Genomic DNA, 23,572 nt, shown 5'->3' on the forward strand with positions numbered 1-23,572 from the left:
CTATTTATTTATTGATATGAATCCAACAATAAAAATAATTAACATAAAGTCTAGGGATAAATAAGCAAACAATCATAAACAGAACTTAATCTACATGTTACCAAAAAAAGAAAGACACAAGAGAAAACACAAAATTAAAGAGTCAACAAAAAGGTGACATTACACAACAGACCCACTCCTGAGACTCCCTCCCCACAGAGCCTAGCCTCAATTAACCCCCACAGAGTCTTATATAGGATGCCAATTAGCGACTAATTATAGGATAGGCCAATCAAGATCAGCTACTCTCTTCCCAGTAGGATATGAAGAAATCTCAGGGTCGTCACAAACACACACCCAACACACACAACACCATATAGACACACACACACAACACACACACACACAACACCATATACACACACACACACACACACAACATACACACACACACACCATACATACACACACAACACACACACACAACACACACATACACACTCTCTCTCACACACACACACACATACATACACACACACACACACAAACACACAACACACACAAACACACTCTCTCTCACACACACACACACATACATACACACACACACACACACACACACACACACACACAGACACACACCGTTACATCAATGATAATACCTAAGTTTTCCCCACATGTGTATATGGGACATTACTGTATATTTATTAACTACAATAAAAATGCTTGTAAATATGCTTTTAGATGTTTACTTACATCCAGAACACCTAGTGCACCACAGCCCACGGGGCCCAGCAGGTGAAGAGCACAAGGCCCCGCCTCCAAACTCCCCAGATCCCAATCAGATCGAGCCCCATGGGATGTGTTGAACAAACAAGTCTGATCCACAGAGGCCCTGCCCACAACCCACAGCACCCAAAGGATCTCCTGCCAACGTCCTGGAGCCAGACCCCACAGCGCCCACCAGAGACCCTGAGGAGGCACGCCCCCAGGGGCCAGAGCTGCCCCAGTGTCACAAGGGAAACCTAAAACCTACTGTAGGTCTTTTCATGTTAATGCTTCTAATGTAAAGGATGGGCACTGAATACAGTCAGGAGAAAAAGAAATAACATACAGTGGTGTGAAAAACTATTTGCCCCCTTCCTGATTTCTTATTCTTTTGCATGTTTGTCACACTTAAATGTTTCTGCTCATCAAAAACCGTTAACTATTAGTCAAAGATAACATAATTGAACACAAAATGCAGTTTTTAAATGAAGATTATGTTATTAAGGGAGAAAAAAAACTCCAAATCTACATGGCCCTGTGTGAAAAAGTAATTGCCCCCCCTTGTTAAAAAATAACTTAACTGTGGTTTATCACAGTTAAAAGTTCAATTTCTGTAGTCACCCCCAGGCCTGATTACTGCCACACCTGTTTCAATCAAAAAATCACTTAAATAGGAGCTACCTGACACAGAGAAGTAGACCAAAAGCACCTCAAAAGCTAGACATCATGCCAAGATCCAAAGAAATTCAGAAAAAAATGAGAACAAAAGTAATTGAGATCTATCAGGCTGGTAAAGGTTATAAAGCCATTTCCAAAGCCTTGGGACTCCAGCGAACCACAGTGAGAGCCATTATCCACAAATGGCAAAAACATGGAACAGTGGTGAACCTTCCCAGGAGTGGCCAGCTGACCAAAATTACTCCAAGAGCGCAGAGACAACTCATCCGAGAGGCCACAAAAGACCCCGGGACAACATCTAAAGAACTGCAGGCCTCACTTGCCTCAATTAAGGTCAGTGTTCACGACTCCACCATAAGAAAGAGACTGGGCAAAAACGGCCTGCATGGCAGATTTCCAAGGCGCAAACCACTTAAGCAAAAAGAACATCAAGGCTCGTCTCAATTTTGCTAAAAAACATCTCAATGATTGCCAAGACTTTTGGGAAAATACCTTGTGGACCGACGAGACAAAAGTTTAACTTTTTGGAAGGTGCGTGTCCCGTTACATCTGGCGTAAAAGTAACACAGCATTTCAGAAAAAGAACACCATACCAACAGTAAAATATGGTGGTGGTAGTGTGATGTTCTGGGGTTGTTTTGCTGCTTCAGGACCTGGAAGGCTTGCTGTGATAGATGGAACCATGAATTCTACTGTCTACCAAAAAATCCTGAAGGAGAATGTCCGGCCATCTGTTCGTCAACTCAAGCTGAAGCGATCTTGGGTGCTGCAGCAGGACAATGACCCAAAACACACCAGCAAATCCACCTCTGAATGGCTGAAGAAAAACAAAATGAAGACTTTGGAGTGGCCCAGTCAAAGTCCTGACCTGAATCCTATTGAGATGTTGTGGCATGACCTTAAAAAGGCGGTAAATGCTAGAAAACTCTCAAATAAAGCTGAATTACAACAATTCTGCAAAGATGAGTGGGCCAAAATTCCTCCAGAGCGCTGTAAAAGACTCGTTGCAAGTTATCGCAAACGCTTGATTGCAGTTATTGCTGCTAAGGGTGGCCCAATCAGTTATTAGGTTCAGGGGGCAATTACTTTTTCACACAGGGCCATGTAAGTTTGGATTTTTTTTCTCCCTAAATAATAAAAACCATCATTTAAAAACTGCATTTTGTGTTTACTTGTGTTATCTTTGACTAATAGTTAAATGTGTTTGATGATCAGAAACATTTAAGTGTGACAAACATGCAAAAGAATAAGAAATCAGGAAGGGGGCAAATAGTTTTTCACACCACTGTATAACACCTTCTCCAGCACAATGTTTTTATTCCTCACGGCCTAAATAACTATTCTGCTAATTATTTATTTACAGTTTTTGCCCATTGCTTGAACACATTTTGCAAAACTTTGCTCATTGTAACAAAACTCTAAACACAAGTAAACATGACACAACACTGGGAAATATACCGTTCACATCTGTGCTGAATTGAAACTCTACTCTCAAAACCTAAACTCTGCTATCAAAACCTAACATTCCTTTGTCAAAATGCAACTCTGTTGACTAAATGACACATACTTGCATCATATGCAAACACTTTCAGATCAGGGGGAACACACTAGTCTACTTTATATAAAACACTGCAGTCTTTGATTTTCATTGTTTATTCAGAAGGCATATTTTCAGGAGACACATTTTCAAACAACCAAAAAAGCAAATAGGCCTACTCAATATTGTACATTGTAGCACTGTAGATTGCAGTACCATGAATTCAGATAAAACAAACAAACAAAAAAAACATAATACAGTAATAGAAAAAACACTATACTGTAAACACAAAAAATTATGATAATTGTGCATACGTGGGCTCATGGATCCCGCCGTCTGTTGGGGTCTGGCCACAGGATCTCATCGTCTTCTCCCGCTAGGCACCGGGGAAAATATCCTCTTGCATGTCGAAACCATCCATGGATTGCTGTCAGCTGAATGTCGCCGCAGGTCTGTTCCATTGCCTGCAGACGAGGCATGCGGGCATGTGGTTGGCGGTCAAAGCTTTGGAATAGCCTTCCAGACACTGTTCGGGGAGCAGACACGGTTTCCCAATTCAAAAGTAGACTCAAGACGCATCTCTTTAATCTGGCATACGCGTAACTCATCCCATAACCACATACTCCAGTACACCTATCCTGAATGGCAACTACGCTAATTCTCTCCATCTTTTCTGTATTTTTCTACCCATCCCGAGGCATCTGGAGATTGTGCCAGCTTTAGTAGACAAAGGCCAACCCTGCAAGGTTTCTAAGGCATCTTGAGAAGGACCTGTTCCAGCTAGATTCTGCTTTATGATGGCTGGAGCTACCATCCTGCTCCTGTGCTTCCAGTGATCCAGACTCCATCTGCCCTCTGCACCTACTGCTGAACTGAATCTACACAACTTCTGATATATTGAACTTTCACCTGCACAACACACATGATGTTATTTCTATCTGTTATCACCCAGATGAGGATGGGTTCCCTGTTGAGTCTGGTTCCTCTCAAGGTTTCTTCCTATTGCCATCTCAGGGAGTTTTTCCTTGCCACTGTCGCCATCACCCTTGGCTTGCTCATCAGAGACATTTCATTCATTTTCATTCATCATTCATTTCATTATTATTCATTCATTCATCATTCATTTCATTATTATCTTTTTTTTTTTTTTTTTTTTTGTGAAGCTGCTTTGAGACAATGACCATTGTTAAAAGCGCTATATAAATAAAATTGAATTGAATTGAAATTGAATATTGTATGGACCTAGTTTTGCATGATGATGCAGAAGCCCTCGAAGGCTTATGGCAGCACACAATGTGATATTTCCCCTGCGCTGCCCTGGGACGTGCACAATTGCCCTTTGGCCAATTACATTATGACCCCGTCGTCTTGTTTTGCACAGGTCGAATCCAGCTTCATCAATGAAAATGAATTCATGAGGCTGTGCAGCTCCATCCATGGCCAAGATTTTCTGTAAAAAAAAAAAAAAAGAAAACATATTACTGTACTACAGTGCTACACATACGGAACCCTCAACCCATCACACAGGTACCTGTGTAGCTCTCAGAATGGATCCATTTGGTACAGATATGGTACATATTCAGCTGCTACTGGATTTCACCAATACTGTATTGTAAATGTAAAGGACAGTTACACTTACCCGTACATATTCAGCTCCAAGTCCTTTGACCCTGTCACTGTTCCTCTCAAATGGGACTCTGTAGAGCTGCTTCATGGTGATGCTGTGTTTTCCCAAGATGCGTCTGATGGTGGTGAAGCTCACATGGTTTATGTTGTTGAACACTTGCCTGTCTGCAAGTATTTTCTTTCGTAGCTGGTGGAGACGGATGGCATTGTCTGCCCTCACTAGGTCCACAAGGGCAAGTTCCTGCTGTTGTGTGAACAGGCGTTGGCGTCCTCCCCCAGAAGGTCTTCGAGTCATTCTAGAGAAATACAACCACATATTGTCATCGGTTTGCTTATTTTTCTTACAGTACTTTACTGTATCATTCACTGTACTTCAATATAAGTAATCATGGTATGTTTCACAAAAACTACCACTTTGGCTGCAAAAGGAGCATTAGCACCCTGCAATACCCTGTACACTTGATATGGTAATGTGATATACTGTAGAACAGTGCTATAAAAACCATCTGAGTAGAGTAGAAGGTAGAGAGGTGAAGACATACCTGTTTTCCAGTCGGAATGTTCTTATTACAGATGCCACTGTGAAGCGGCTTAGATGTGGGTGGACTCTCTGCCCAGCTTCCCTCATAGTCAGGCCATGGTTGATGACATGGTCCACCAAAGTTGCTCTTATATCATCAGAAATATGGGTCCGTGCATGGCCTTTTCGTCGTCCACCTCCTCCACCACCACCACCACCTCCTCCACCACCACCACCTCCTCCTCCTCCACCACCACCACCACCACCACCACCACCACCACCTCCTCCTCCTCCACCACCACCACCACCACCTCCTCCTCCTCCACCACCACCACCACCACCACCACCACCTCCTCCTCCTCCACCACCACCACCTCCTCCTCCACCACCACCTCCTCCTCCTCCACCACCACCACCTCCTCCTCCACCACCACCACCTCCTCCTCCACCACCACCACCACCACCACCTCCTCCTCCACCACCACCACCACCTCCACCACCACCACCACCACCACCACCACCACCACCTCCTCCTCCACCACCACCACCACCACCACCACCTCCTCCTCCACCACCACCACCACCACCACCTCCTCCTCCACCACCACCACCACATCTCATGTCTTGAGATGTTTTACAGTACTGTAATACAAGTACAGTAAATACAGTAAAATACAGTTTGTACAGTACTGAAAAATAGAAGAAAACAATTACAAATTCTGGTTGCTTTTTTTCTACAGAATGATTAGAAGACCTACTGGCGGTGGACGTCAACGCCTATTTACTGAACAACAAGAACTTGTATTAGTGGACATGGTCAGGGCAAATAATGCGATCCGTCTCCACCAGCTAGAGTCACATAATTGCAGATAGACAGGTTTTTGGCAATATAAATACAGTAAGCATTACCACCATTAGACGCATCTTGACAAAGCACCATATTACAATGAAACAACTGTACAGGGTTCCATTTCAGAGGAACAATGCCAGAGTGAAGGAACGTGACGTGAATACGTACAGGTAAGTGTTTCAGTCCTCTACATTTACAATACAAAAGAGGAGGAGTCAAATAGCTGAGTCTGTACCATTGGATCAGTACCACATTGACACTATATATTCAGAAAGCTAAACAGGCCCCTGTGTGATGAGGTGGTTCAATTCTGTATGTGTATCAGTGAAGTTGTGTACTTTGAGTAATGCCATCCATACAGTACTGTACAGTACAGTAATATGTACTTTTTCTTGCAGAGAATGCTCGCCATGGATGGAGCTGCTCAGCCTCATGAGTGTATTTACATCGATGAGGCTGGATTCAATCTGACAAAAAACAGACGACGGGGGCGTAATCCTATTGGCCAAAGGGCAATTGTGCACGTCCCTGGGCAACGTGGAGGAAATATTACATTGTGTACTGCCATTAGCCTTCAAGGGCTACTGCACCATCATGCCAAATTGGGGCCCTATAATACACAGGAAATACTCACATTTCTTGATGGTCTTCATGACATAGTCATACAGAATAGACCAGAGCAGCCCAGGTTTGTTGTTGTGTGGAATAATGTTAGTTTCCACCGGGCTGCTCTGGTCCAAGACTGGTTTACTAATCATGAAGGATTTGAAGTGGTGTACTTGCCCCCCTACTCTCCATTTTTGAATCCTATAGAGGAGTTTTTTTCAGCATGGAGATGGCCGCCAACCCCACGCCCGAATGCCACTTTTACAAGCAATGGAACAGGCCTGCGGAGATATTGAAATCAGGTCAATTCAGGGATGGATTAGACACACAAGGGGATTTTTTCCCCGATGTTTAGCCAGAGAAAATATTGCTTGCGATGTGGACGAGGTCCTGTGGCCCGACCCCGACAGACGGCAGGATCCATACATGTAACTTCTTTTGTGTGAAGTTCAGTTTTTTATTTTTGCTTTAACTGAATTTTCTGTCATATAAATTTCACTACTGTAATGTAATTGCAGTATTTTGATTTCAGTATTTTATTTTAGGAATTATGTGAAACATTTGGAATTGTAACTGAATAAAAACAGTAAAAGTGAAAGACTGCAGTGTTTTATATAAAGTAGACTAGTGTGTTGCCGCTGATATGAGAGTGTATTGACATGTGGAAGTGGGCATCATTTAGTCATCAAAGTGAGGTTTTGACAAAGGATTGTTCAGTTTTGATGGCAGAGTTTGTATTTGGCATAGATATGAATGGTTTATTTCCCAGTGTTTTTCCTTACTTCCTTGTGTGTAGAGTTTTGGCACCATGAGCCAAGTTTTGCAAAATGTGTTCAAGCAATGGACAAAAACTGTAAGATATGGGTACATGTGTTTGAGGTATGGGTACATGGGTTTGAGGTATGGGTACATGGGTTTGAGGTATGGGTACATGTGTTTAAGGTATGGGTACATGTGTTTAAGGTATGGTAACAAAAGCTTCAAGTTGTGTTACTTTAGTCTAAGCATGGGTTTATAGTGTTCAAGCAACGGGTAAAAATTGTAATACAAGGAGGACTTACCTTCCACTCCTGATGTCAGAATGTTGGTTTACTCTCTTGGGAAAAAAACATTACATACAGAAATGTGTTTATTTATTTACTTATTTATATTATTATAATATCACTCTATCAGGGAGCTGATAGAGTCATGTGACTTGTAACCCCACCCCCCTGCCTCTCTGAATTCAGGTCCAGATTATTTTGCTGCTAAGTGTTCTCTGTCCAATGAAACAGTGTACAGTGTAAAATAAATAAATAATTTAAAGAACAGGACCGTAAAAAAGGTTAGTAACAAGTTGCACAGCTTTTTTTAAGTTTACTCAATTTTTAGAGACATTTGCTGGCCAAACAAGATATTTCACATTGCTGTTTAATTGCAACATTGTGAATTTTTAAAATTGACTCACAAAAAAATTAAAAAATAATAAAATTTACTCAACTTGTAATTCAGCTCAATGGGATTAGTTGTGGCCTCAATTCATTATATTTCTCTAGGATTAATTTAGCCCAACTTTTCATCTACTCAAAAAGGTAAGTTGTCTCCCAAAGATGTAATTTGTTAAAGTGATTATTTTTCTATAAAATCAGGTTGGCCCAACAATACTCTATTGACAATTAAAAGACACAAATATTCCTTAAAAAACTTTATCCTTCCAAAACTAGTCAAAGTTAAAACAGTTATCAAATTCTAATCAAATTGAAATTTTATTTGTCACATTCACAGTCGTACACAGTCATACACAGTCGTACACAGTCGTACACAGTCATACACAGTCGTACACAGTCGTACACAGTCGTACACAGTCGTACACAGTCGTACACACTCACGATATGCAGTGAAATGCTTATACAACCGTCAGTGACTTTAAAGATAAAGCTTATAGATTAGAAATAAATCAGTGATTCTTGAGATCAGGGACAAAACAGGTTTTGATTTTCTAAAAAAAAAACTTCATTATTTTAAAAACCAGTGTACACATATATGTTAAATGAGGGTTTGGCTATGTAACCATGTTTTGGAACAATCTCCCAGTTTAATTTTTTTAATAAAAATTAGAGGTTTGCGGGATCAGACCTGGATTTTTGTCAACACCATCAGACACATAGAAATGTCTATAAAATAATTTTTAATTAAGTTATCACAGATATTTAGACTCTTAGCATTTTTTAATTGTCTTAATCACATAAAAATGTTTTTAAATGAATCATATCACCTTTTAAAGGTTAGATTAATCAATGTTTAATGATTGCGATTTAGGTTGTATGGACTAATCAATTTATCATTTAATTTCCATAATGAACAGTGATACTTAGAAGCATAAAAATTACACAATAACTTTGAAAATGCAACCATTTTATTAACAAATTTTCTTGAGAGAACAAAACAGCTCATCTTTTTTAAAAAAACAACAATATATCATTCTGACGGAGTTGACAAGGCATCAACGGTGTTGACACTAAACTGACGGTGGTGACAAGCTTGTAAGAAACAGAAAAATATTTCATTCAAAAGGAAAATTGAACTCTCACAAATATCGTAACATTGCAAGATATGAACAAAACACATTATATAACCAATTTTTCATCTCATGGGAGTTGAGAGACTTTACAGGCAAAAGAAAAAGAAATGAACCCCCTTTGTAAAGTACACAGCATCTTTAAATATATGCTGCTTATAAAGTATATAAACCAATTCAAATCATCCATAGTCAAAATGACAGCTAAACTTTTAAAACATTGCGAAACTGTTATATAAAAAAAAACTTAACATTTGACTTCTTAAAGCAGTCAATGGAGTTTAAACACCAGGCAACAGACGATTCAAGTGTTCCTTTTCTATGAAATCCATGACCTCTGCTGATATGTTATATATTTCCCTGGTGCTGCTTGTACGGATGGGTGATGATGGCTCATTCAGCTTGACTAGAATATCTGTAAATGGCACAAAGCAGACATCCCGCCGTCCTTGTTTTTTCTTAAAACAAACATTTGGCCCATGAGGGTGAAAAAATTCAACTTGAACATCTTGATGCTCTGGGTCAATATTCAAGGCTTTAGCCAACCACCAGTTCTGTTCGTACATGACAACAAGCCAGTCTCCACTCTGAGTATCATCGGGGCTTATCCTAGTTGTTGTGCCCTCAGGTTCTCTGCTAGGCTCTTTCTCCATGGCCTCCATCAGCATCGCCAAAGGACTCTGTCTGGGTCCTTTATCTGGGTCCTGAGGGATGCCACCCAAAGTGTGAGTAACAGGACTGAAACACTGGCAAATCTGTGGCTCACTGCAAAAACATGAAATGTTTCTACAATGGATGATGTTCCCTTGAGCTACAACTTGATGAATCTTCCTTGTTCCAGAGATGGATTTTAGGGATGGCATGAGGAGAGTGTCATAGGACTGAAAATCATCACTGGTAACGTATTGTAGCTTGACACCACTTAGGCTCTGAGACACCATCTCGTAAAATGCTCTGCCATCCACAATGTCCCGACCTCTCAGCACAATACTGTCTGCACACCTCTTAACTGTTGCCCCAATGCCATCTGGGGCACCCTTGCCATGTGATGTAGGAAAGAAATTCCACGTTGCATTCTTGAATCCCAGTTGGGGAGGGACAGCACAGAGGAGATAAAAGTTCTTCTTATTTTTATACTGTTTGCTTGGACCATCTGACCAAAAGTGAACAGTGTTAATCTCTGGAAATCTTGCATGAATGGTTGTCAGGATTTGATCCATATATGTCCAGATGGCTGCAGCATCCTGGCGCTTGGACTCTGAGACTGTGCAGAATCCTACCTTTTCATGTTTGGTGTAGAACATGCCTGTATGAAGTGTGAGCTGTGGGAGGTTTTGCCCATAGTGACAGGATTGTACTTCTGAGCTGAATTTACATTTCCAGGCCTCAGAGAAGTCAACATGAACAATAACAGTGGTTTTATCACAATTTGTTATCATGTTCCTGTACTCCTTAGTTTGATTTTGAACTGAGTGGACATGGGTGGTTGTCTCATTTCTTAGTTTGTCTTGGTAGAGAATCATAAGCTCTGAAAGAGTGCCAGTGTGTTTCACAAGTTTGGTGTGAAAGTGAGCTCCATCTTCTGTTCGCTCCTCAATACGCTTCCACTGATTCCACTCCACTTGTGTTTTCCCTTGCTCTGGAGAAAGAACTGAACTTTTGTTCAGACATCGGGTGCAGGTACGTAAAAGACAAGATTTGTTTGCTGGAGAACAACATACAAGTTGGAAACTCTCTTCAAGTTTGCTGGTCGTTAAAGCATTGAATGACTTCAGGACCTCAAGCATCAGATTTGCATTCTCATGGTACAAACACTGACATGTCTTTCGGTCTGAGGCTCTTGGAGATGTAATGTGAAATGGACGCAATGCACAGAAGGACGAGTAACTAAGTCTAATGTCTGGGTTTTGCTGGACAAATGCAATGTGAAGGTTTTGCATTGTGTCGGTCAGAATCATCCTTTGACGTTTTACTTTTTTTCTGGTAATGGTGTCTTGCTTGTCTGTTGTCATCCTTGCATTGTTTTCCAAAAAACTGTGAACACTTAGAGATATGGTCTGGAGAAACCTAGGCTTCCTTTGTTTTGGTATTTTTTCTGTCAGTGTTTTGTAAGTCAGGCCAAACTCATGAACCCTGTGGATAAGGCGATACTTCTTGAGAATTTGGCCAGACAAAGACAGTTTTGGATGCTGGGATGCAAGTTTGCCTCTTCTGTGGGTGCGAGGAGCATTTCTTCTCAGCTCTGCAGTCATTGCATGGTGGAAGAGCAGTGATCTTTTGATTAAAGGATTTCTGAGTTGGCTCCCTTGAACCATCATCTCTGTTTTGGTTCGAGGGGAGTCCTGTGTTTTCTCATTTTGAATATGTTTTCCACGTTCAAGCACTTTCAGTGCTTTAATCTCTCTGGAGTGTCTTTTTCTAGTTTTGCGTCTTTCCCGTTCACCAGCAACCAGCTGTCTACTACTCCTTGGCTCCTCAAAACCGATGTCCAAAGGACTCTGTAGTGGGGTGTCTAGATGCTGGCCTTCCTGAGCTTTGTTCTTGCGTTTTTTTGACTCTTTCTGTGCTTGTTTCCAAAACCTTCTCTTATACCTCTTTTCTCTTTCTTCCAAATCACTGATGTTTTTTATTTTGCCCTCCTTCACCCTATTTCTCCACCTTTCCCTCTCCTTTCTCAGCAACTCTTCTTTCAGCTCAGGCTGGCTATAAAATTTTTGTCGCCTTCTTTTTTGATACTCCCTATTCCTTCTCTTTCGTTCCTCAACTAATAGCTTCTCCCTAGCCATTCTAGCCTGAAAAGCATACTATTATGTCAGTATACTTTTCTGATGGATAAGCATAGGCTGCAAATGATGGGTAATCATAAGCAACACCTTATTACATAAAGTACTCGAGAGGCTATGAAAATGAGATTCAATTTAAAACATAAAGCTATATGGCAATTGGTTAAAATTCAACACATAAAACTAATATTTAAATGTAATATTAAATGTTTGGTTAGTAATATAATTGAAGTAAACTACACTAAAATGAGGAATAATGCACATAATGGCATTTGTCAACACCGTCAGACACAAATCCTGATGGTGTTGACATCTGACGGAGTTGACAAAATACCATGTTTTCTCTCATAACACATGTGCTTCTCACATGAGCCATCTTGTTTATCATTCATTGCTTGTAACCTTTAAACTTTACTTAAATTAAGCATTTATAACAGAAAATTCCATACAAATCTTACCTTACATTGTTTATGGTTTTGACACACTATGGTTGTGACATGCAAAGTATTAACAAGTAGGTATAAAATTAAAAGAATATTAAAAACTTACCAGAGCTAGAGTGGTCTCATGGCATTTCAAAGAACAAGGAAGTAATAAAGGGGTCCTCAGACTTTTAGCTGCCCTCATTAATTACTGATTTTTTTTTATTTAAAAAAAAGGTCTGACGGTGTTGACAAAACCCCAGGACACAAGTTAAATCGTCTTAAAACTACATTAAATCATTTTTTCAGCTTTAATTTTTGATGCTCATTAAATAAATTACTGAAATACTTACACATAGTAAATATAACATTTAATTTAAAATTACTTTTAATTGTTTTTAAGCTATTGTAATGTAATGACACCTGCTCCCGGACAAAGGTTTTTACAGACACTGTTTACATATCATATCATTTAGAATGAAAAACATTTATAAAACAACATGAAATAATATTTATTTGTGCTTTCATTATCCTTTTTAGTCTTTTGGTTAAGTGTATATGTAATATTAAGGGTTTTTTTTTACCCACAAACTGTGTTTTATCTGGTGGACATGTTTTGTCCCTGATCTCAAGAATCACTGAAATATTAATAAAAAAATTGAATACAATAGAAAATTACATTTAACTAGGATAAAATAAAAATATTTTGTACAAATTAAGACATATCTGTATAGCAAAATATAGGAAAAATAGGAAATTTTTTTTAGAGTAAATAAGAAAAATGACTGGTGGGTGGAGGGGGGTGCAAATATGCATAAAAAGTGTCTTATTAAAGTGAGTTGTGTGCAAAGATCCTGAAATGAAAATATAAATATGTAAGTGTAAGTGTGCATAAATGTGTTCATAAGTGTCCATAAATGTCCAGGAGTGAAAAAGACAGTGTCATGTTTGTGGATGTTTAAAAAAATGGTGTTAATCCTGTATAGTGGTGTGGTTGAGAGACCGTATCGCCTGCGGGAAGAAGCTCCTCCTCAGGCTCTCTGTGTTGGTCTTCAGGGAGCGGAATCACTTTCCTGATCTCAACAGAGTGAACAGTCCATTGTTGGGGTGGCTGAGGTCCTTCACAATCTTCCTGGCCTTGGTCCAGCACCGCTTGCTCTAGATCGAGTGCAGGTCAGGGAGCTCGGTGCGGATGATGCGCTCAGCTGATCGCACCACTCTCTGTATACATTGCATCTGCATAAAACATAAGAATGCACATTTTATTTTGCTTAATTGTCAATAAAATACCTGGAGACACCAGATGCTTATCAGTATCTTACTGATTCTTTTACATTACAATATCAAACCCTTTTTAAAAAAAGCAAAGGTTTGACTAGCAAAGATTTGACTTTTGAAGACTAATATGTCAGATACAAAAAAAGCGTGTCTCTCCAAGTCCAATAATAATCGTTCAGATGGCTTCATAGGTTTACGTCCAGTCGTTTTGGAATGTTTAGAGCACAGCCCAAACATCACTCATAAAGCTGCTGCAGTGTCACCCAGACCCTCAAAGACTCCACACGGAAAAAACCTATATAAAACATATGTTTTAATATAGGTTTGATAAAGGTTTTTAATATATGTAACATATATAAAATTGGCCGTTTTCCTATATTATATGTACATATATACGTGCATATATGTACCTATATATACATGCATACATGTACCTATGTGCATATATATGCACCTATATTTTTACCTAGATATTAGTAAAATTATTAAAATCCATAGCTGTTAGACAACATAAATAAAAGCCCAAAATGTAGAAATTTAATTTTTTTATTTTTTTAAGAACAATCAAATAGTAAAAGAACAAAAATAAGACAAAAAAACTCAGGAAGAAAACATATATATATTTTGAGGACCTTCTCAGCTTCGTGAGCTTTGAATTGATAGATGTGCCTGTCTGCCCTCGGGTGGCTGCCGGCCACTTCTTCAATGTAGCATCTAAAAAAGACAAAAATAATAAGACAGTATAATAATAATAAATGATTATTTATTAAAACGTTTATAAACATCTGTAAACTCCATAAGGCATTAGCTTAGCCACTGGGAAATATCATGTTTGTGCTGCATACAGAAAGGCAGCATGTTAGCATGATTTACCTAAACTATGTAAATGGCATTGAAAGCCAATGTGTCACACAAGCTGACAAGAGCTAGCTGAAGTGAGAAAAATATTTACTAATATTAGTTTAATATTATCAGAATAAGAGTTATATAAGACTTAATAACTTACCCAGTGTGTCCTCCTGGATTCTCTCTTCAAAATGCTCCCGTTCGTCGTCAGAGCCACACTGTCTTCTTCTGAGGTAAATGTAAACTCCTCCCACTTTCCAGAACATTCTGAAGAGTTTCCTTGGATGTGTAGTAGCGCGTGTCATCTTCCAAACGTGCAGAAAACTGAATCTGTGTGTAAGTTCAAGCCTGTCTTTGTGTGTGTGTGTTTTTCATGCCGGTGTCCGGGGGCGTGGCCTAGTATGTAAATTAGCCGGACTGATTTCCGTGTGATTGGCGTGTGGGCGTGTCCTGCCTCGGGTCATTAACAGATAATGCGACAGAAATTCTAAAATGTGTTTTTTATTTAGTTAGTTCTTAGTTATTGCCTTGATAATAGAAAATATGAGCGCATCATGTATGACAGTTGCCAAAGTGAGATATGAGCTAAAATGACCAGATCCTGCCATGAGCTATATAGGAGACATATCTTGTATGTACATATAGGGCTTATATGAGGATATAAAGAAGCAATACAGGAGACCTATATGGCCTGTATATGCACATATATGCACCTCAATTTTGCCTATATGCAGCATATATATTATCATATATATGCATATATACTGCATATAGGTGAGGATATATGCGCATATATCCTCATGTAGGTTCTTTCCATATAGCTTGTTCAGGCTCCTCCTGTAGCTCCAAAAGACCAGCCGTCACCCCTCTGACCCCAAATCCTCCACAGCAGAGCTCGAGGTAAAGAGAACTAGAGGAGTCTTGTCAATTTCACTGAATATCTAAGTGAACTATATCAATAAGTCTATACACCACCCGAGTGTAAAACACTGTTTCTGGGAGTCTAATGATGTTTTAAAACTACGTGTTGTTTCATATTCAAAAGGCTTTTATATTCTCATGGGTTTCACTTTGTCATTCCCAGGAGTAACTACATGTTTGTAGTTAATGAGACCATCAACACTTCCTATTTAGTGAAGAAAGCTCAGCAGAGGCTGGTGAAGGTATAAAGACACACCTGGATTCCTGAATGTTCCTTTAGTACAAAGTCAGTAAGAACAATATCTTCTGTCTTTTATTACCTAGAGTGTGTCATGAGTCTTCTACTGTCTGAGCTCGAAATCTTTACAATTATAGTTCAGTTAAATATTAACCAGGGTTCACACACACACACACACACACACACACACACACACCATGTCTCCACCTAGTTCTCGCCTTCTTTCTCCAGCAGTGTGTGTGTGTGTGTGTGTGTGTGTGTGAGCAGTGCCTCTCCACACCTCCTCCTTCCATCAGACAGGACTGGTGTTTCTCCTACACTCAGGACGATGAGCGGTAAGATCTGAACACCTCACTCACATTTATACTGTTAGTTTGTACCTGTTACACACTTTACTAACAGTCCTGCACTGGATTAACACTAGACTCTCAGACTGCTCTTACACTCACATCTACCACATTACTCCACATGTACAGTGGTGTTTATCTGATCTAATCCCACAGAACAGGTTAAGTTCAGGGTGGAACAGTTGATGTACAGCTGATTATTAATGAACACGTGTGTTAATGTTGCTGTAGTGTTGGTGTGTGGATGGTGTTAGTGTTTACTGCTACAGTGTTGAATTAACATCTCCTGTACAGACTCAACACTACACTGTGTAGTTAATCAGTCTACATGTACACACACACACACACAGTGTTCAGGCTTCAGTGTTGATTTATCACATGTATTGAGTTCTGTACAGAGACGTCAGTGTCAGTGGTGGATTATCTGCAGCTGGACACCAATAAACACCGCAGCACTGACAGTGTTAATGATGATGTCGTGTTCAGCTTTGGGTTCTTCATTTGTTTTTAATACTGAACTGTTACAGTCTTCTATAGTTCACTCTTTAGTGTTGATTTGTTTCTGAATATTATTTCAGTGCTGATGTGTTTAATGTTTCTGAGAGTCGGGTGTTTATCTCAGTCTTATTGAAGGGAACATCTGGAACGTGCAGATGTAGTGAAGAGAGTGTGTGAGAGCGATCTGTCCTGACCTGCTCAGTCATTTCACACACACAAAGACCGCTGAGGGGGCGGGGCTTAAACACAGGCGCTTATGTGCATTTTTAACATATTTGAGGTTTCAGATCTAATCTACTAAAGATCTCATGGTTGGGGTTGTTTAGGAAAATATATACAATTATTAAAAATATTGCTTTGTGTGTGTGTGTGTGTGTGTGTGTGTGTGTGTGTGTGTGTGTGTGTGTGGACTTTTGCTGAGTCCAAATACAGGAAATGATTAAACCTCTTTGATCTCTCTCACAGTTTAGTGCACTGATCCAGATAAACATTTACAGTAACTTATTAAACTTTATTTATACACTGCACGGCCCTAAAACAAAGTCACACTCTAATAAATCTTTAAACTGCCTTTTGTTTTGATTACAGTCACTTTTGCCATGTCATCTTTTTGATAAGCTCATACAGTGTCGCAACATTTATTCAGTCCAGAGTCGCATTAATTTCTCTGTAAGATCTTGTGTTGTTGTGAGAGTCGGACCTCTGAGTGAAGTTCTCCAGCACATCCTCACTGGAGTTACAGTCAGGACTCTGTAGCAGTGTGATGAATTTATTATTTCACATGTGTGTAAATGATTCCTCGTGCTCCCAGAGTCGCTCTCTCACACTCGGAGTCCTGGAATATGTCCAGGCCATGAGGGACGAAACCCTCCATAGATGTGATCCTCTGGTGATTCAGTACATTCAGGTGGTCAGCTGACTTCATTTTATTGCCCCATAACGTTACTGAGTCTAGACCTGAGTAACTGATCAACCCCAGATCATAACACTGTCTCCAGAGGCTTGTACAGTGGACACTATGCATGATGGGAGCATCGCTTCATGTCCTTCCCTTCTCACCCTGACACGCCCATCACTCTGGGATAGGCTCAGTCTGGACTCATCAGGTCACATGACCTTTCTCCATCACTCCAAAGTCCAGTCTTTATGATCTCGAACAAACTGAAGCCTTTTTCTGATGGCTGAGTTCTGAGTTCTGATTTTCATTCACTAACAAGTGGTTTTCTGATGGACACACAGCTGTTTAGTCCCAATCCTGTGAGTTCTCATCACACTGTTAATGTTGAAATGCTTTTACTTTCACTGTTAAACATATCCGTAAGTTCTACTGTTGTTTTTATTATTCATTATGATTTGACTAAGCATTAAGTGATCTCCTATTACATTCAGGTAGGAGACTTTATATTTTTTCCTTGAACCACTGAATCCTTCCAGGTTTTACAGTCTCTAACCCAATGTTAGTAATTTCTCCTCTGTTGTTTTTCTTGCTTGATGCAGGACAATAATTTGACCTTCTGAAACAGAGGAACATTTTTGCCGTGACCCCTGTATATGTTTTCTGACATGGTTGAAGCTCCTCACTGCACCAGTTGGGGTTAAATCACTTGTTGCAGTTAAACCATATTACTCACTGCAGTAGTTAGATCCAGATCATGACTAAAGATATACAGATTTTTATATGTTTAATGTAGTCTTGATGAATAGTTCTCCAGGCTTCCTGAAGAATTGTATTTGTCTCTCATCGTATTAAGTCCAGTCCCTGTACCTGAGCAGAATGCTTTTGTTCGTTAAGCCACAATATATGCTTGAATCATTCAAGTATAAAAACCATCTATCTTAAGTCCTGACCCAGTGAGAGACAGGTGCAGATGATGACAGATGATCAGGTGGTGATTAGTAACTGCTGATGCTGAGTGCTGAGGGGTTGGAACAGACAAGAGGGGAAATGAGGTCACTGGAATATTAATATTAAAACTGGTGTAATGTTATTTAGATCCTCTGCTGTCAGGTCAAACCTGTAAATGCAGTACCGGATGTTCTGAGAGTGAGAAGGTAGCTGTGAGTAGTATGTGCTCAGGATCTAGAGCTGTTTTTACACTCAGTGAGACGGACAAGTGCCATCCTGCAGCTCTTACATAAAGACATACCCAGGGCCTGCATGTCAGGACCATGTGCACGCTCACAGGGGGAGAAGTCTCTCTCTCTCTCTCTCTCTCTCTCTCTCTGTCTGTCTCCTCTCTCCTCTCCCCCCTCTCCATCTCTGATGTTTATCAGGTGTGTGTAATGTGTAATGCAGGCCCAGACCGCCATGTTTACATTCCTGACTACTAACACACGGCTATAGGATTTGGGGAACTTCTGGTTATTTGCACAAATGAAACTCTGTAACACACACACACACACACACACACACACACACACCATCTTTTCACTATGAGATCATGGGGGGGGGGACCCACATGACACAGAATCTGAGAGTCTGGAGTTCAGGATACAGAGTATCGGTTGTATCATCTAAACCCATTAATAACCTCTGTATCAGTGTGTGTGTGTGTGTGTGTGTGTGTGTGTGTGTGTGTGTGTGTGTGTGTTACAGTATAGTACTGAGTGATGCGGTGATGTAATGAGGCTGACGTACTGTTGATTAAAGTTGATTATTTTCCTGTAACAGCACATCCCTGTTCTTTATTCATTTGATTTTCTGGATCTCAGTGAAACAGTGAGTTCCTGTTGTCCTTTACGTTATTGTAGCTATAAACATTTATTATCTCACCAGTCTCTCTTTATTCTCTTTCACAGTTAATAAAATAAAAAAATACAGCTTGTCATGTGACTGAGAAACAGTAAAGAAGTGTACAGTCCTCCGTCCTACAGAAAACCTAGAGTTACAGCTTCTCCTTCCACAGCACTGACACTGGAGACTCCTTATTTCTATTAAAACAACAGCTTTTTACAGTAGATATCTCAATGCAGCTTCATAGAAATCCAGATGTGCTATTAAGTCTCTAATGAACGATAGAGAGGTGAGATGAACACTGGACTGTCTTTACAGAGGACACACACAACATAAGATCAGCTCTTTACAGGAAACCCTGCGGTGTTTAGGACCCTGACAAGCAGGGGCATGTTTGTTGATTTTCCCCTCACTGTGGTGCAGGTGGTGATTGTGATTGGGCGGGGGCGTGTCACGTTCCCCCTGAGGAGGCTCCATGGACTGAGGAGGCGTGTGAGGACCTGTGGGAGCGTGTGGAGGGGGTGCGACACAAACTGACTCGAATCCTAAACCCGGCTAAACTCACTCCGTATCTGCGCCAGTGTAAAGTCATTGATGAGCAGGATGAGGATGAAGTGCTCAACTCCACACAGCTTCCTCTACGCATCAGCAAGGCTGGTCAGAGCCAAAACTGCTCCCTACAGTGCCTACCCTACTGACCCCACCTTACCTTACTGCCCACTCTTACCTTCATCCTACCTCCCCCCACTGCTCAACTACACACAGCTTCCTCTACGCATCAGCAAGGCTGGTCAGAGCCAAAACTGCTCCCTAAACTGACCCCACCCCACCTTACTGTCCACTCTTACCTTCATCCTACCTCCCCCCACTGCTCAACTCCACACAGCTTCCTCTGTCCATTTACAATGCTGGACAGAGTGACAAATACCACATACTGCCTCATCCTTTTCCCATGTTATTGCACTCTGTCTCAGTTTATTGCCCCCACTGTCCTCACCTCATCCTCCTGCCTCATCTCTCACCAATCTTACTGACCACTAATGTCTTCACCTGCCCTATTTTTTACTCACCCCACTCCCCATACTTTCTCTATCTCAGCTTCCTCCACCCTCATCCTCATATACTGCCTCATACTGCCCATGCCTCAACTTTAACTTACCCCCCCCCCCCCCTCTTTTTCTTTACCTTGGGGGACTATTGTATCCACCTCATATTACTACCCACTCTCCACTGTAACTTACTGCCTTATCAAGAAAGACGGCCACTTTACTGCCATCTCCTGCAACATTAATACCACCACCACTGCACTACTGCCCCCTACTGCCCCTCACTAGTCCAACTGATATCTCTCCTTTACATCACTGACACTTACTGCTCCACCTTACATTGCTGCCTCCTCTTGCCTCCATTTCACTGCCTTTATTATTCCCTCTACAGATTCTGCCTCTTTACTTTCTTTACTCGACCACTGAATATTAACCATCACCTTATGCTGCTGCCCTTCCCTGCTGCCTCCTCCTCACCTTCTCTTACTGCCCCAGTGCCCCGTCCTCTACGTCTTCAATTTCTTAATATACAGTATATTTCCCATATAAGAATTTTTTGAAGTAAGTAGATTGATGTGTATGTGTGTGTCCTTGCAGGTCGTTTATTGGATATCTTGAGGGGGCGTGGCCAGCGTGGACTGCAGGCCTTCATGGAGTCTCTAGAGTTTTATCATCCCGAGCAATACACACAGCTGACGGGCCAGCAGGCCACACAGCGCTGCTCTATGATGCTCGGTGTGTGTGTGTGTGTCTGTGTGTGTGTAAAACTTATATGTTATTGCCTCATCCAAAATATTAAAATGCATATGTGTGTACTTTAGATGAAGAAGGCCATGAAGGCCTGACACAGTTCCTGCTGTTAGAGGTGAGAAAGTTGCGAGAGCAGCTGCGTAACAGTCGCATGTGTGAGCGGCACCTATCGCAGCGCTGTCGTGTGGCCGAGGATGAACGCAGTCGAGCAGAGCGGAAGAACCAGGAGCTGAAACAGGAGCAGAGCCAGCTGGAGCGGTACACACACTGTTCCTCATGTCTGAATACAGCCTGAGAGAAACGTTATAGCACAATGACACTGTGTGTGTGTGTGTGTGTGTGTGTGTGTGTGTGTGTGTGTGTGTGTGTGTGAGACAGGATGAGGCAGGACTGTGAGGCAGGAGCGAGGGAGTTGGGTCGGCTGAAGGAGAGACTTTTAGAGCAGGCAGTAAAATATTCACGAGCTCTAGAAGAACAACGGAAAGCCTCCACCCGAGAGAGGGAGTTACTGTCACAGGTATCACACACACACACACACACACACAACTACCTACTTTGAACATTGTTTACAGGTACAATAGAGCAATAAGGAACATTTGAGTTATAACTCAACTCATATAGCTTAACTCATATCACTCACTTAATGAATAAAGAGAAGAACGACAGAAATCTAGAACATCAATGACAAAAGTTTTTCCTCCATAAAAGAACTTGACCATGACCATGGTTTTTAAAATCACACTCTGTTCTCTGATTGGTCAGAAACTGGAAATTCAATTCAATTCAATTTTATTTTATTTGTATAGCACTTTTAACAATTGTCATTGTCCCAAAGCAGCTTTACACAATCAAAAGAATTGTTTAAGTTTGTATGAAATGTGAATGTGTATGAATCAAAATGGTCAGTTTGTCCCTGGTGAGCAAGCCGAGAGCGACAGTGGCAAGGAAAAACTCCCTGAGATGGTAATAGGGAAAAAACCTTGAGAGGAACCAGACTTAACAGGGAACCCATCCTCATTTGGGTGAAACAGAGAGCAGGAAATGATCTGCATTCATACTGTGTGTTAGTTGGCAGGCAGTTCAGCATAACAGTTGATGTTAATTCACGTTAATATGGAGTCCAGGTAGTTATTGAAAACTCAGGTAGACTCCTGAACTATCAGTCCTGCACTATCAAATAGTCAAGTCCTCAGAGAAACAGCTATCAACACCAGTCGAAGCCAGAACCGTCTTCTAGGAAGAGAGAACCGTCCCCAGACACGAGACGCATCCCGAAGAGACACCCGGGGATCTCCAACCAGAAGCGGGGCACCAGGATGGGTCAGACAGGTCCGGAGGGCAGAGGGAATCTGGATCACTGGCAACTCAGAAACGACATGTGTAGCTCGACAGAGAGAGGGAAGGAGAGAGAGCAGGAGAGAGCAGAAGAGAAGAGATAACAGTTAGGTCTGGTCACAGTCACACAATGTATAATGTGAATGTATATTAACTGTAGAGCGCAAGCAGAGACTCCGGCAGGACTAACTATGACATCATAACTAAAAGGGAGAGCCAGAAGGAAACACAGACATGAGGGGGAACTGAGATGTAAAGCAAACAATCACCTCACCGTCAGCAAACCTGAGTGATCAATGAGAGTGAGGAAGACAGCATCTAAACATACCAGTTCACCATAATACTCTACGTCCATGAGTCCCCCAGATCTGCTCCTTTACCTATGGCAAATCTATTTATAAAAATGCTTGGCTAAATAAATAGGTTTTTAGCCTGGACTTAAACACTGAGACTGTGTCTGAGTCCCGAATACTATTTGGAAGACTATTCCATAACTTTGGAGCTTTGTAAGAAAAAGCTCTGCCCCCAGCTGTAGTTTTCATAATACGCGGTACTGACAAGCAGCCTGCATCCTTTGATCGAAGTAGGCGTGGCAGATCGTAAGACACTAGCAGTTCGCTCAGATACTGCGGCGCGAGACCATTTAATGCTTTATACGTCAAGAGTAGTATTTTAAAATCGATGCGAAATTTCACAGAAAGCCAATGAAGTAAGGATAAGATAGGCGTGATGTGCTCGTATCTTTTAGTTCTAGTGAGGACTCTCGCTGCTGCATTCTGGGCTAGCTGAAGCTTGTTTATGCATCTAGTTGAACAACCAGACAGTAAGGCATTACAATAATCCAACCTAGAGGTGATAAAAGCATGAACTAGTTTTTTTGCATCGTTTAGCGACAATATATTTCTTATCTTGGCAATATTTCAGAGGTGAAAGAATGCTATCCTGGTAATATTCAAATTTAAATTTCAAATTCAAATTTTATTTGTCACATACACAGTCATACACAGTACGAAATGTAGTGAAATGCTTACACGACCGCCAGTGACCTTAAAAAGAGAATTAAAACTTATAAGTAATAAATATCAATAGAAGAAATATGATAGAAAATATAAATAAAAATTTAACTAGAAAAAATAGAACCTGAAAATAGAAATATACTGTACACATAGAACTATAATGGTGTGCAAGTATGCATAGAAAAAGTGACTTTGTGCAATGGTCCAGAATGTAAACGTAAACATGTAGTGTAGATG

The 23,572-nt window shown here is 40.8% G+C and overlaps 2 protein-coding genes across 2 annotated transcripts in view; both read left to right on the top strand.

The window, feature by feature from the left end:
• Window positions 1-23,572, top strand: part of polr2f (RNA polymerase II, I and III subunit F) — a 133,438-nt gene that overhangs the window by 52,026 nt on the left and 57,840 nt on the right. The gene's annotated exons all lie outside the window — the stretch shown is intronic.
• zmp:0000000896 (caspase recruitment domain-containing protein 10) overlaps window positions 15,235-23,572 on the top strand; it is a 29,121-nt gene continuing 20,783 nt past the window's right edge. Inside the window, exons 1-9 of the mRNA XM_053489660.1 lie at window positions 15,235-15,350; window positions 15,535-15,613; window positions 15,877-15,944; window positions 17,147-17,195; window positions 17,266-17,332; window positions 19,612-19,845; window positions 20,832-20,969; window positions 21,056-21,242; window positions 21,363-21,501. Of these exons, the coding sequence (XP_053345635.1) occupies window positions 15,235-15,350; window positions 15,535-15,613; window positions 15,877-15,944; window positions 17,147-17,195; window positions 17,266-17,332; window positions 19,612-19,845; window positions 20,832-20,969; window positions 21,056-21,242; window positions 21,363-21,501 (1,077 nt within the window). The remainder of the gene's footprint in view (window positions 15,351-15,534; window positions 15,614-15,876; window positions 15,945-17,146; window positions 17,196-17,265; window positions 17,333-19,611; window positions 19,846-20,831; window positions 20,970-21,055; window positions 21,243-21,362; window positions 21,502-23,572) is intronic.

This window comes from Clarias gariepinus, chromosome 28 (genome assembly GCF_024256425.1).
Source record: "Clarias gariepinus isolate MV-2021 ecotype Netherlands chromosome 28, CGAR_prim_01v2, whole genome shotgun sequence".
Taxonomy (NCBI): domain Eukaryota; kingdom Metazoa; phylum Chordata; class Actinopteri; order Siluriformes; family Clariidae; genus Clarias; species Clarias gariepinus.